This window comes from Gambusia affinis, linkage group LG06 (genome assembly GCF_019740435.1).
Source record: "Gambusia affinis linkage group LG06, SWU_Gaff_1.0, whole genome shotgun sequence".
NCBI classification, from domain to species: Eukaryota; Metazoa; Chordata; class Actinopteri; order Cyprinodontiformes; family Poeciliidae; genus Gambusia; species Gambusia affinis.
In genome coordinates this window covers 20,301,464-20,316,445 of record NC_057873.1, presented here as the reverse complement: position 1 = coordinate 20,316,445, position 14,982 = coordinate 20,301,464, and the positions used below count along the sequence as shown (strand labels likewise).

General features: G+C 37.4%; 1 protein-coding gene across 4 annotated transcripts in view; it reads left to right on the top strand.

The window, feature by feature from the left end:
- grik4 (glutamate receptor, ionotropic, kainate 4) overlaps window positions 1-14,982 on the top strand; it is a 356,426-nt gene that overhangs the window by 230,442 nt on the left and 111,002 nt on the right. For all 4 annotated transcript variants that reach the window (XM_044120574.1, XM_044120576.1, XM_044120575.1 and 1 more), the window contains 2 exons: window positions 1,693-1,858; window positions 13,373-13,551. In XM_044120574.1, the coding sequence (XP_043976509.1) occupies window positions 1,693-1,858; window positions 13,373-13,551 (345 nt within the window). The remainder of the gene's footprint in view (window positions 1-1,692; window positions 1,859-13,372; window positions 13,552-14,982) is intronic.

The window sequence follows — 14,982 nt, the reverse complement described above, 5'->3', positions numbered from 1 at the left end:
AGTGCATAGGAAAGGACACAAGAAGAGTAAACAGTGAAGGGTATTAACAAAAAGAGATGAACAAGAGATGGTGAGAAATTGTAGAAATGCAACAGGGAATATAAGGACACAGCTGAAAAGGGTCTCATTTCCCCTGTGTGGAGTGTAGTTATTACTACGATTTTAAGGCTCCTTTGGAAGAACGAATGGCTGTCAGAGCTGGCTGCTCCTCCATCCATCCACACACCCAGAGACTCCATTACATTCTGATGGGCAGGGATTTAAAGCCCATCGTTGGCATATAGGTGCGAAGGGGAAAGCAATGTATGGGTGCTGAGAAACACATAGACAGGCAATCTGCCATGATGAAGAGGTTGCCTCTTCTGTATCTTCTCTCGGACTCAGCATGTCTTCCTACATCCCCCTCAAGCCCACTGTGCACCGCTGAAACGCCTCACCAGCTGACTGCCATGACACCTGTCGCCCCATGGTCCACTCTTCCTCATCCTATGTTTCCTCACATGCCCCAATAAAAGTAGCCTACTATCAGCATTTCTTTTTTTTTTTCCTTTCTATTGCTCGCAGATGCATCTTACTGATGCAGAGACGGATGTTATTTAAGTGTTTAAGTATTAAGTATTGAAAAAGTGTTTGCCTTTCAGCAGGATTTGTAGGTATTACCACTGGGGTTTGTTTCTGTGCTCAGGGAATGCTTAAAGCTGCAAGGTTAACTGTTGTGTGCTTAACCTTTGTTTTCGCAGGGGAGATGAATAGTGTTAAACATGCCTGTTTGTGCCGTGGGAGTTGTATGATGAATTTATTAAAGGCAACCAAGGAACACAGCTTTCTTAAATAACCTAATTGAAAAGGCTTCAGACTGTTGTACTGAAGACTGTTTACCTCCCAGTGAGATTTAGATAGAATAATTATGTATTTGTTGATTTTTAATCAAAGCTTCAGTGGCCTATATTTGTTCTCACTTTGTCTCATCTTTTTCCTGACTTCTGAGAAAAGGCATGCAATGCAGCACATGTTATGTGCTCTGTTTCAGCAATGTTCCACTTGTATAGATATTATTAAAAGAGAAATACAATATATTATATATATTATATACATATATATAATAACTGTTGTGTCTGTATTTTGACTATTTGTCCATTGAGAGCTCTGTATTTTCCTAATGAAAAGCCCTTCCTCTAGCTTCTTTTTTTTCAAACTATTGTTATTACACCATATTTGGCTAAATTGCGTGCGTGTCTTACTAAATTGTTCATAAAAGCAGATCGCAAGGTTTTATTTTTACTCTTATGAAGGAGATTTTTCCCTTTTCAAACTAAAGATTTGTTGTCAAAGATCCTGTCTGCATTTGAGAATAAAAATAAGTTTCCTCATTCAGTCTTGTTTTGAAGTTCTGCTTTGGTAACTTAAAACATGTCTGTATTGTGAATTTGCACACTGCCATAGACCCCTGGGGTTATTGTTGCTTGCAGTTTATCCTATTTGCAGTAACATCTTTCTTCTGAGTTATTCATTCTTTTGATCATCACCCGGCATCTTGCTGACTATTTTTACCCTGCATTTTGTTTGTGGTACTTCTTTAGATGTTTTTTTTTTCTCTCCTTTTTTATCAACACGTGTGCTAGAGGTGAAAAATACAGCTCTCAGCAGTGGATGGCTAAATTACAGCACACTAACAACAACTTTTCCATGCAGGTACCGTACGTAAAAGTGGCTCCAGAGGACATCCTGAAGGTGCAGTTTCCCCGCTTCACAACTCTGGACTTGAGACCAACGAATACCGACATCAGTTTGGCCGTGGCCGGCCTTCTTACGTTCTTTAACAGTACCGCCTCCTGCCTCATCTGTGCCCAGGCTGACTGTGAGTGCAACATTCACACCTTCCTGACAATATACATAAACATACACACCTGCAGAGAAGGTTCACAAAGCTGCCTCTCCTGCAGCTGCCAACAAAGTACAAACACTTTCTTTGTCTAATGTCTGCTATCCCTTAACACATGTTAGCACACGGAGGCTTCTCGCATGCTCGCCGTCTGTAATCTGACAACAAACACAGTGCTGTGGCTTGCTTTCTTCTGAAGCAGCTGCTGCACTCCACACAGCAACACCACACAACTTCCTCACAGCAGTCCGCCCACTTAAAATTACATTTACTGCAGAATTACTTCCCCGCTCCAGCTGCATTGTCATTCTTAAAATTAGGACTACACATTTAGCTGTGTCAGGTTGATCTATCTTTAAATGTGTCCGAGCGCGCTCTCACAGTCTGCGACAGAAAACCAGCCTTTAAGACAAAGGAGGATGCAGCTGTAACCAGCAGTGATCTGACCGCCTTCCTGTCAGAGGCCCTTATTAGATTCTAAAGATATTTCACTAAATGACCTTAAAGCTTGTAAATCTCCCCAATGAAAGTTATTTTTGGAAAAAGAGAGCAAGATTAAATTTGGGTTTGTTCCCACCCTCTTGAGGTCCAGTGCTCAGTAATTACAACTCCTTTGACAAAGACACTGTGACCCTGTGGCACCAGCTAGCCCCTTTTTTTTAATCAGTAGAAGGCTTTGAAGAAAAGAAATAGGTTTGAGATATCAGTCATGTGTCAGACAGCCCAGAGGTGGCAATAAGTTACTCTGAGACACCCACCCTGTCTATCTCCACACTCAGTTCTGCCTTTTAACTCCCTCCTTTAATGTCTTCTGGTCTTTACTTCATTAAAAAAAACAGTTTGGTCCCTCCGTAGAACAGTGTGTAGGATTTAGCACTAGCTTGGAGCTAGGTTGTGGGTTGCAACCATCTGACTACCTCTTCTGAGGCCATTTGCTGCAAAAAATACTAACATTTGCATACAAAACCAAAAGGTTTTTGTACAACAGAATATTGCTTGGGTATTTTCCGATTTTGTAGTGAAAAATTTATAAAAGTATAAGTCTGTCACAAAATACAAATAAAGTTAGAGATTACGATTTTTGTTGAAAATTATATATATATAAGTGGTATAGTGTTAAATTAGGCAGTGTGCAAGCACCATGTCTTCCAACACTATTAAAATGAATGGCTGATACAACAGAGTGTGACGAGGCTGTAATTTCACAATATCAGCTCAAAGCCTCATACAAAATGTTGGTTGTTTAGTGTCCTTCTTTTGGAAATAAAAAAAGAGTATAAACTGTTGTGGCTGTATTTTGACTATTTTAGTCTACTGAGATCACTTTATTTTTCTCGAGCAAAAGTCCCTCCTCTAGTACCACCAGTTCTTTTTTTCAAAATATTTTTACACCATATTTGGTTAAATTTCATGTCTAACTACATTGTTGATAATTGTCTCCAGAATTGTGGACTTGTCCGCAATTCTCTTCCTTATCACTAAGGCAATTTTTTTTTCCATGATGTCACACAAGGATCGATGTTTCTTGGACATATTGCCTTAAAATACATGCATAAACCGAAATGTCATGAATTAGTTTCCCAAAATGATTTGTGGCATGGAAATGGCATTTGCTAGCATCTCAATTTGAAGAAAGTTCTATAAAGATTTTGACATTTAGCAAATAGAAATAATTATGGGAGTCCTAGTTGACATATTCTAGGAAGATTTAGTGCGATATAATAGCATTTGGCAGTTGGAATAAAATGTTTTTATATGTTGTATCTAGTTTCATCTGTTCATTCTGTTCTGTCTTTTGTTAGCCAAATGAGTTTACTTTTCTATTTCTCTATTTTGTGTTTTTGTTGATGCTTTAAACATTGTGTGGTTTTCTATGTACAATACAATATTGTAGTGTGTACATTAAAAATATGAGCATTTTTAATGCAGTGACTTTATAAAGGAAAAAGCTGAAAATGGGGAAAATCATATGAGATATTGTTATCGAGGTATTTAAAAACTATGTTGTGATATTATTCTTTGGCAACATCGCCCAACCCTACCTGGAATATACAATAAAATAAATTTCATGCCACCCACTCATACAACCTTCCATGCACTATGTCTGTACATCAGTACTTGCTTTTCTTTCAAAACCCATCAGTCACTTCATCTATTAAGGTCTTAGATTTGTGGCATTTATTGCCTCAGAGGGCACCTGAAAAGTCTGTGACAACAAATGAACCTTTCAGGCACCCTCTGACTTTCAGGTCTGTGTATTAACAATGTGTTTCTCATTTTCATTGGTTAGGTGTTTGGTGCTGAGTAGCTTCTGATTTTGTGGCAATAAGCTTGAAGTGGACCGGGAAGGAAATGAAATAAAAAGAAGCAAAATGAAGGGAGATTAGAGGTAGATAAGAGAAACCATGGGAAGTCGGAAATGAAAACAGAGAGGATGCCTTTTGGCATTTATGTGTGGAGGTGAAAAGACTCGGGTCAGGAAGTGTGGGGAAGGTAACAATCCTGGAATTACACATCAGTAGAAAGCCGGAGACGCTCCAGGAAATGACAGGGCAGCTTTGATTGTACTCTGGTCATGTGATCATTCAACAGAAACTGGAACTAATAACAGTCTGGCTGGGTTTGGATGTGCATGTCTGTGTTTATGTGTTTATATTTGAGCAATGTAGGTCAGAGTCCATGGGTGTTTAAGCTGACACCTCTTTGAGTTTGGATCCTGTTCCAGCAGCCGCGTTCCTTTCCAGACTTCTTGCAGTCAATTGGTTGGTTGGCAGGCTGCTGTCGGTCAGTGGCTCATCCACACGTACTGAAATCGTTAATCACCCAAGCCAGTGACAACCTAATATAGTGTGACCAATTCATGAATATTTTTCAGCAATGGCTGAGCAGTCAGGAGGGAAGGTGTGCCCAACGGCTTGGTGCACACCAGGGCAGACATTAATCTAACCTCCTACTTCTGATGTATGTGAACTCCGCAGCAACGGATGTCCTGAAACTTTTACGTCTGTTAACTTTTATGCTTTTTTTTTTTTTAATTTGTTTTTTACTTGTGTTATCTCTTTGTGAAGTCTGAAGGAAACACCAAGAAAAGTGCTGGTTTATTCACACACTACAAGGTGTGCACACAGCTCTGCACACAGAGCTTATAATTATATTGTTTCCTATGTTTGCGACAGGATTGCTCTTTCATTCATGAATAAATGGCTGCACCTGTCACTGAGCCGAACAAGGAGAAACTCAAAGGCTGTAGTGCAGGTGTAAGATTTCTTAAAACTTTTGACAAAAAAAACCCCTTTGTTCTGTCACCTTCGTTTCATGTGTTTAAGCAGTTTCAACTATTTACATGGTTTCTGCGAGGTGTCAAGTAGCCACAAAAAGCCTTGGTTTTGCCATACCTTTAAACATTTTAAATATGGTCTTAAATTGCATTTTGTTATTTATTTTTATAGAAATGCACAGAATATACTCTTTTGTCCCATCAATAGTAGTGCTGACTGAGTGGAGTTTTATTCTCATTCATCTTTAAACAATCAGCCTTCTGCAAAATAATTTTATCCGAAACTATCTTATTAAATGCTCATGTTAATATAATTTTAACTTCTCTTTTGCATTAAGCACTGCTACCTCCTTCATGGTGGAATAGGGACTATATAACACAACTGGAAACAGGGATTTTAATGGTTGGCTAAAACCCATCGTCAATATCTGGTGTGAACCTTACTGCATATTTGTGGAAGCTGCTGAAGCTGTGTACCCATGCAGGTGTGAAAATATTCCAATCACATCTCAGTGCCTAAATACATCTAATTTAACAAAGTTATATCCAACTTGCTTTTGGTAGTAAGTGATCAAACAAAAGCTCCTCAGCCTGCTTATCCCCATCTTGAATAGGCTGAAGACAGTATTGATGATACATGATCAATAGAAAAATCTTGAAAAATGGCATAGCAGTAATCAAGTGCTTTTTACACGTTGAACAGCTTTTTACATGTTGCTGCTTTATAACTTGACAAGTTATCTTTGGTGAAGAGCCCAACATCTTTGCGGTTGGAAAGCCTCCATGCCATCACCCTAATCTATAAGTCCCTTTGGTCCTTTATCAGATTCAAGTTTGGACTCTGGCTGGGCCACTTCAAAAGGTCAATATTTTGTTCAGTCCAAAGAAACTTGTTAAAATATTGCATTTAACCTAAATGTACCAGGATTATCTGTAATCTTGGACTTAAATAAACTGGATGCATAATGCCTTTTGGCTTTTTTTTTTGTATTTTACCATAGCATAAAAACTGTTACATATGATTGACATCACGTCAAATAAGAATAAAACATAAAAAATTGTTTTACAATTAAATTCCTAGTTAAGTCTATTGGCTGTTGTCCCTGTATGTCTCACACACAGGAATATTGCTGTGCAGCATTAAAGCCGTTCTACGTTTAGATTACAACTAAATTCATGTCAGCTATCATAAAATTTATTGCAGCTTATTTCAACCTGTCAGTATGTTAATTATTTGAATTAACTTAAAATATTCAGGTATTTATTTGTAGAGAGCCTTTCTTTGGTTGCTACCGGCTGAAATGAAGACAAACTGTATGGATGAACAAGTGGATCAGATGGGAAAGTTGACATAACAGGAAAGGAGTAATCGAGTAGTCTATCAATTATACTGGCAATTAATTGAGTAAATCACATAAAAGTGTCCCGTTTTGTAGTGAGTTAAGGTTGTAAAATAAATATGTGTAAGGGAAAATGCTAAACAATCCTTGAATTATTAAAAAGCATATTCTGAAAGTGCAACAACAGATGGGAAAACAAGCATTTCACATTAACTGTTAAAAATCACAAAGCAAACTTAAATTGTGGCATTGCTAGTCACTGCCATTTATATTACACTTTACTTTCAGTCCCTAGTTTGAAGTATGAAAAAACATCAGCTCACTAATGACGAAAAGACAATATTTTAGCCAAAGAAGTGAAATTGGACAGAAGGGGTTCTCAGTTTGAAAAGTTTGAGAGCATGTGAAGTAACATGCTCATCACTTTCCTCTAACCTCTGCATCAATACAATGCAGAGGTTGTGTGAGGATCCCATATATGAGTCCTGTGTGATAAAGTGATTGAAAACATTTCAGGTCTCACCTGATGTCAAAGAAAAAAAAAAAAAGTGGATTACATTTTGGTGGTTATTTTTGGATTACTTTGGCAAGGACTTTACTCTGACTTACATTTTACATTTTGACTGTTCACCTTATCTGCTGTACTTTGAAATGCCCCTAACGGTTTTCCAGAGTCATAAAACTTGAGAGCTCGAGGCTACATGATGATTCAACATAATGTACAGCTGTCAAAAGGGCTTTTAAGTCTTTGTTAACACATCTCCCGTGACTGCGCTTTATTATATATTATTCACCTGCGCCTGTCAGGGAAATCACAGTCACCTGCCGTCTAGAGCTCCCATGTTGAATCTTTTACTTTGCCTGTGCCTTGGTGATGCAGCAGTATTTTACTTAGGGGTGACGGAGGGGTGGTCTGTGTGTGCAGTCGTCCTGCAGTGACAGCAAGAGAAAGATGAATAAGTGGCTGGCTCAGTTGAATGTCAGGCCTCACCTTTATCTGTGTGTCTGAGAGAGTCGAGGCCAAGTGCCGCCCATGCCAATGAGAAAGTTTGGTGTCACTAACACACATAACACACACAAAGCCTTGCTCTTCTCTTCTCGCCAGAACCGTCTGTTATATTATGCATTCTCTAGGGTGAAGGCATTGCTTTAATCAGCCACCCATAGCTCTTTATCATATCTGACAGTAGGAAGACTTAAAGAATAACTTTATGCCTATCCTGATGGTTTTAATTTGAGGTTTCTTGTCGTAGCTGCTACGGATTAACGTCACTGTCTGATGTTGTAATTTACAAACGCTATTTGGTTTCGGTTTCTAAAAATGACGAGCTACGACCGTCATAATTCTTACAACGGTTTAAAGCAAAATGCAGAATTAAATAAATTTACAAGAAAATGTACAAAATTGCACACAAAAATAAAGATGGCATTCTTAAGAACCAATTTAGACAGATTGCATAAAAGTTGATTTGGAGGTTTTAGTTCCACTGACAAAAAATGATCAGATCCCATTTTGTCAGTGTCTTATGTAAATAGTAAGCTAGTTTTCTCTACCACTTCCTCTTGAAAATCTGATTAGCTCCGATTTAGTTATTCATACATATCAATATTAATGGCTGAACTGCTGGAGTGAAATGTGAGGCATGCATAGCAGTGAGGGGTTGATTTGGCTTCACAGGAATTGGAAAAGGAGTTTGTGAGAAATAAATAACTGCATTGTGCAAACTTTCCTCCCCCTTGTGTTTTACCTTTTGATAATGAGCTGTGACACCTGTTTTTGATGTTGTCTGACTCATATGACTGGAGTAACACTATTTTTAGTGTGAACTGCAGATGTCTTATTGTTTAGCTCTCTTTTCTGCTGCTTCCATTCAGAGCAGATTTATGGAATTCATAATGATTTCTAATTACCCAGCAATGAAATGTGACTTTTGGTGCAGTAGTACAAGATCTCATCTGGCAAACATACGAGTCTCTCTTATTTTCAAGTGATATACGATATCTGCATTTTCTAAAGATTATACACAGTTACAGTTGCTAAACAGTCACAAATAGGCATATTAGACATAAGATTCTCATATTATAATAACATTGAGTAAAAAAATATGTTACAATTTCCAGGTATGAACACAGATATTTAAAGGAACAATGCACAACATGGTATAATCAAAGGGAGGAAATCCCATTTCATTTCTGCGGCTGTCTCTAATGAAGGATAAATAACGTGGTAACTTACCCACGTCAATCATGCAGAAAATAAATCTACACATTTTCTAGTTGAAATAGTTCAGTAATTGGGATTGCCACAAAATTGACAAAATTATCAACTTTCAAAATTTAAGCTGTAATGGATATTGTAAAACTGTGAATTAGGCAGACTTAAATAAAAACTTTATTTCATTTTTTAGTAATGAGCTAACTGCAGTTAACATGCAGCTAGCAAGGAAACATGCTTAATTAACAAAAACTGGCGACATAAAATATCGCTGTTCATAAATTGTGGTACATGCACAATAACACTTCACACTAGCAAGAGAATATCATATTTTCATCATCTTACCAGAGAAACAACTATTCAAGATCAAGCCATTTCTCATATTTATAGCAGCTTTAATAACAGCAGTAGTTCAGGGACAGCAGCAGATATTGCTCTTATATCTGAGGATAAAACAGCTGCATTATTTCTTCCAATAAACAGGTAGTCTAAGGAAAAGTACAAACCACTTTTACATTTCTTACAGTCTTGACCTTGACTTCAACACAGATAAAAATTAGAAACGTGGTTTTATGACCTTATTCTTAACTCTTAATATTTCTGAAACTATCAGAGAAATTGAGAACAATTTCTCTTGTACTACAGCCAAAATATGTAGTCCAAGACAAGAAGAATACAAAGACATGCAGACGTTCTTTGAAATGTTGTTACCATAATAGCTATCTTTAAACAAAGCACATGCAATTCTAGGTTTTTTATTGTTATTATTATTATTTCTTTAACATGTCTGCAAAAAGACCTCTCTCATAAATGTTCCCTCTATCTAAAGGCATAAGGTTCATTCATGTGTTTAACATTTGGTTTTATTTTGCAGGAAACACATCTTGCAAGAATCCAGCACTCTGTATGTTCTTTCTTCTCAGTGTCTCTGTTATTGTGCGTGTACCTTATAGGCTGAGCTGTCTAGCATTCTAACGCCATCTAATGTCACAAACTCGATGCGAAATGGTATTTGATGGCCTGTAAAACAGTAGTCAATGGATACAGGAGGCAGACCAGGAAGGCGGCGTAAAAGAGGCTATTTCAAGCTCATCAAAGCGATTCAGTGTAATACTACAGAGGAAACTGAATTGACAGCTTCCAGACACAGACAGGAAAGCCAACAGCAGCTGGGACTGATGTCTCAGGAGTAATCACATACAGGTTATATAAAAACAAACATACATACACTGATATACTGCCACACAGACAGGCCATAAGACATTCAGACCGGGACATAATTATAGACTCTCTTAGACATGATGTCGGTAGCTGAGAAGCCCAGCAGCCGATGTTAATTTATTGGAGAAGATGAAGGAACGAGTTTGATAACTTGAAATAACCTCAGCAAAATTGGTCTCCCCATGACGGATAAATTGCTCTGCTGTCACCATGGCAAAAATCTCAATAAATATCTGTTTACGCCAAAGTGTAGAGGCAGGAAACTGTGGTAATGCAATTTTCTTTAAAGTCATGTCCTTTCAGTTTCTTTTTTGTATCAATATCAGGAAACTTGCATGAATGTGATGAAATCTGCCAAATTGTCAAGGTGAGACTTGTGAAGCTGTGACATATGCTGTGCTTTACTGCTCTTCAGATGACTTTTTTAATCATAAAACACAGCATACGTTTCTTGAAAGCAGGGTGTTGTCATTGTTAGATGTTTTAATGATGGTTAACAGACGACGGCTGTGAAGAGACAGTTTTCAGATCACAGCCTGCAGGTGTAATATGACAGCACGTTTGCTTCCTTAAATATAAGCAATTAATTTCCAAGTGACATTTATACTTCAGCTTTAATAAACACCGATTTAAATGTCAGCTTAAACAGACTAAGTAGTTTAAAAATGTGTGATTTACATCATCACAAATTTTAAGATGAATACAATGTGCGTTTTTCAAATCCATCATTCTGTTGTATACACCAACTTATCCTGCCATCAGACATTTGAGATCCCAGTCATTCATGTCTTTTTTTGAACTTCAAGTTAAAGTCACAAACTCACAGCCAGCCACTATCCTTAAAGATTTTCTGATGAGAAGCAGAATTTATGTATTTTCCAGTGACATGCTGCCATTTTATAGCACAGTGAACTGTCTATGTCAACTTTAGTTGTTATGAAAATGCTGATAAATGCTGTATACATAAATATATAAATTGGCCATTGACACATTTAAGAAGCTCTTTCCAACACATTAAGGTTCTGAGGCAGCATAAAAGCCCTTGACCATCACACTGCCGATCCGTTTCTTGCTATGATGCTCTTTTTCTGAAATTCTGGGGTTTTGTGAGGTGGGCCCTTTGTGAATGTTTTCTTTTGTTTTGTTTTTCCTTTTGGACTTATTCCTTTAGAACATCAAGTTAGGTCTGCACTGCTTTACTTATCCTTGAACCTATTGATGGATGGTTCCTAAGCAGGAAGTTCCCAAACCAGGAAAGGTTAAACACTACTCTGGAGTTTCCCCTATTGTAAAAAAAAAAAAAAATGCTTTAACTGCAGTTGTTTTTTGTTTTTTTGTGGCGTTTCAAAGCCTTTCGAAGGGCTGGGTAACATCTTGAAGAATAATTAAATTTGTCAAAAGCTGTTTCTCAACTGTTCTTGAATTTCTTGACAGGGGAGTAAGATGTGTTGCTTTTGGTGATCTTTCATCCTTCTTAGCCTGACTTCAAGGTTTCTTGATTCTACAGGTCTGGAAGTCACCGTTCTTATAAAGTTTCTGTGAAAAGTGAAATAATTATTTTTTAGGCAGGTCGGTTTTAATAGCTTTTATCCCTTAACAAATGAAAAATGTTTGAACCCACAACTTTTAGGTTGTCTTAAAATATTGCAATTTGTCCGAGGATCATTTGAGGATGGCAAAAAAACTAAAGCCGAGGACATTTTAAAGGGACAATGTTTGTACACTTGCAGTAAGAGTAAGCAATTTCAAGATATTAATATTATTGTTGCACTTTTTTTTTTTTTACTTACCATACATAACAATGAGGCTGAAGGATATTTTCCATCAGAATATGATTGAACTTGATTAGCATTGCTTAATTTGCATAAAGGTTCCCCCTGTTTGCGAGTCACATCACACCTGTGCATCATGTCCTCTGTGGTTGGCACCAGAATACAAAACAGATGGGAAGAGCAAATTTCAAGGTCAGGTAAATACCAACAGTGCAACCATGAATCTGGCCCTGACAGCCTTGTTTAGTTTGTATTTTTCCCATAGCACACTTTAAAAATTTGTTTATTCTCATTTATGCAAAATTAACTAATAACATCACAGGAACTGCTAGTGTAAGACTGACTGCCAGGACTGTTTTGGTTAAGTGGGACTTGCTTTAATTAGGACACATTCGCTTACCTCATCTGGGTAATGAGTTCACCACAGTTTCTTGAGACTTGTGTTATATCGCCTTTGATTCACACCAACTTAATGACCAGAATTTAACTTGGTGCAGATGCAGACTTTGACAAAGCAGACAAGTTTTGATATTGTCCATTAGTAGAGTCCTGTGTGCAAAACAGTCAATTACCATACATAATCTGGTCATTATGTGCACACATCAGGCTTTGTTCAGAATAGAAGAATGGACATCCGTGAGTCATAAAATTTCTGGAAAAAAACACAGGAAAATGTTGTACTTCTGTCTGTGCTGGACACAAACAAACACAGTAGTGTGCTCATTCAGTGTTTTTGTTAAAAACATTTTGAAAAATTTATTTCACACAACCCTGTATGTGTAGATTAGATTTTGTTTAAAACTCTTTTGCCTTTCACCATCATAAGACACATTTTTGTATCTCAAACGTGAGAAATGTTATGGTTGTTTACCTTTGGAATAAAAATATAACTTTGGCAGAACAGTCTCAATAAAGAGCGTACTTGAAGGCTCAAACATTAAATGTCAGGTATATGTTGGAAAATTACACAAATGACCTAAAATCAGAAACGTTTTTTATTTTAAAGACTTTGTGCTTTTCTTTCAGGGCTTGTTTTCTATGGCATGAAATTGTTATTAGACTCTGATCGTATTTTTGCCATGTTCATCCTTATCAACGAATAGAACCGATTCAATTTGCAATCAACTGGCACATCTAGGAAAGGCACAAGGAGAGCAGTGTGTTGCAGTCAGTTGCCAATGGTTGTCAGTTTAGGCAATGAATGAAGGTTCACCAGACCTTGAGGCCTTACAACTGGACTGAACAACAGTACCAGCATTTCAGGAAGTTTGATTGGAGTTGTGTTTTCGTTTTGCATGAGGGATTATCGTCGTGTCAGGCAGTTTGCCATCTTGGATGTCGTCTTTGCAACACTGTGCAGGGTGTAGTGACATTTATGGGTGCCCTCATGTACCCTTTGGTTCCACCATTGTGTCACTGTGACATCTGTTCGTCCCAGCGAAGATAGTGAAGCAGCAAGGTACTTAGGCTGGAAGAAAAGCTGCCATTACCAATGAAGGAAAGCTGGTTGGAGCAGACAGGAGTAGAATGAATGAAAAAGAAAACAAAAATGAAACACAGCGCAGAACAAGACAAACATAACAGAACAATATTTGAAATGTTTAAATATTTGTCGTCTTCAGACATACAATCCTCATATGTGTTTTCTGTATTTTTTATCCACAGGCTTGTTGAACTTGGAGCAGCTGCTCAGACAGTTCCTAATCTCCAAGGAAACCCTGTCAGTGCGCATGTTGGATGATAGCCAGGACCCGACCCCCCTCCTGAAAGAGATCCGTGATGACAAGACGGCCACCATCATAGTGGACGCCAATGCCACCATGTCACATATCATTTTAGAACGGGTAAGTATATGTCGCATAACGTTCATGTTATCTGTGACTCTACATGCTTGACTTGACTTTTTACATTTATTTCTTACAACATGCAAAGAAATGGCAAGGCGTATGAAAAATGTGGCATTTTATTTTGTAACCAAAAAGGTTACCTGCAACAGGCATGTCCTTTTTTTTAACCACAGAACTTTTTACTTTTTTACTTTATTTTCAATATCACTCTAAATAAAGTAAATATAATTTTCACTAAACAATGTAATGTTTTGTCTCAGATCACGAGATTGACAAAAAATAAAATAATTAACCTTCTGGTTGTTTAGTCCAGGAAAGTTAGAAAAATAACTGAGCTGTACACCAGGGCTACACAAATTAGCTACAATTAGTAATTATAAATGAGGACATTGACTCAAAGAAATAAAGTTTAAAAATTCTGTGGGGATTTGTGGACGAATATATCATAATAGATCAGATTTTTCTTCTCTTTCTAATGTGGAATATAGCCAGGATTAAAACATATGTAAAGTGAAACAAAATGCTCTTTGAATTAATTTGTTGGTCCCTTTCTCTAAAGGGACCTTTTTTACATTAAAATGTAAATGCAGTATGCAAAGCTATAAAGCAAAAGAGCTATCAGACAGTATTAGTTAGTCCACTTCCTGCCTCTTTGTATGAGCAACCTTTTTGTGCTTCTTTACTAATGGAATATGTGAGTAGTTACTGTCTCAGAATATTACTAACACCCAGGATTTCACCGTGAAGTGACCCTCTACCTTTTAATGGACACACGGGTTCTGAAGAAGCCGTGATTGCGTCATTCCCCTTTTAAAGAAAAATGCTCCACATTGTTTCCTAAATTCAGTAAATGGATGTCTGGAGAGGAGTTAATATTAAATGGGCAGAAAAGAGGGCTAGAGGGAGAAGATTTTATTCATTTCTTTCATTCACTGTGCTGATAGCAGCAGGAGTCCATACCGTCATGCCTCTTTTACGTTTTTGTCTCTGCCCCTTTGTTGGGAGTTTACTACATTTTCCACACCATATATATTCATGTTATTTCCTCGAGATTTCACTTTGTATTGTGCTGTATATTTTTTACCCACAGTGCCTTTAAAAGTATGTAAACCATTCAAACCTTTGGACTGAAAGTAAACATAATCTAACAGGTATTTATTATTATCTTCCCCTTACGCAGGAACGGGTTGTGGAGTAGTGACGTGTTGTACACAAACAACTTGATTCTTTTTATCAGCTCTCTACTCCAAACTGTAGGAATACGAATTCCTCTGTTGTCCCATAATGGGGACATTTCCGTGCAACAGAAGCAAAGTGCCAAGCAATCAAAACAAGTCAGTTCCTACAAAGATAGATATGCAATATATAAAACAGAATAAAGAATAACTTACTGTACAGTAAGGGCAAAATTTCAACATAACTACTGTA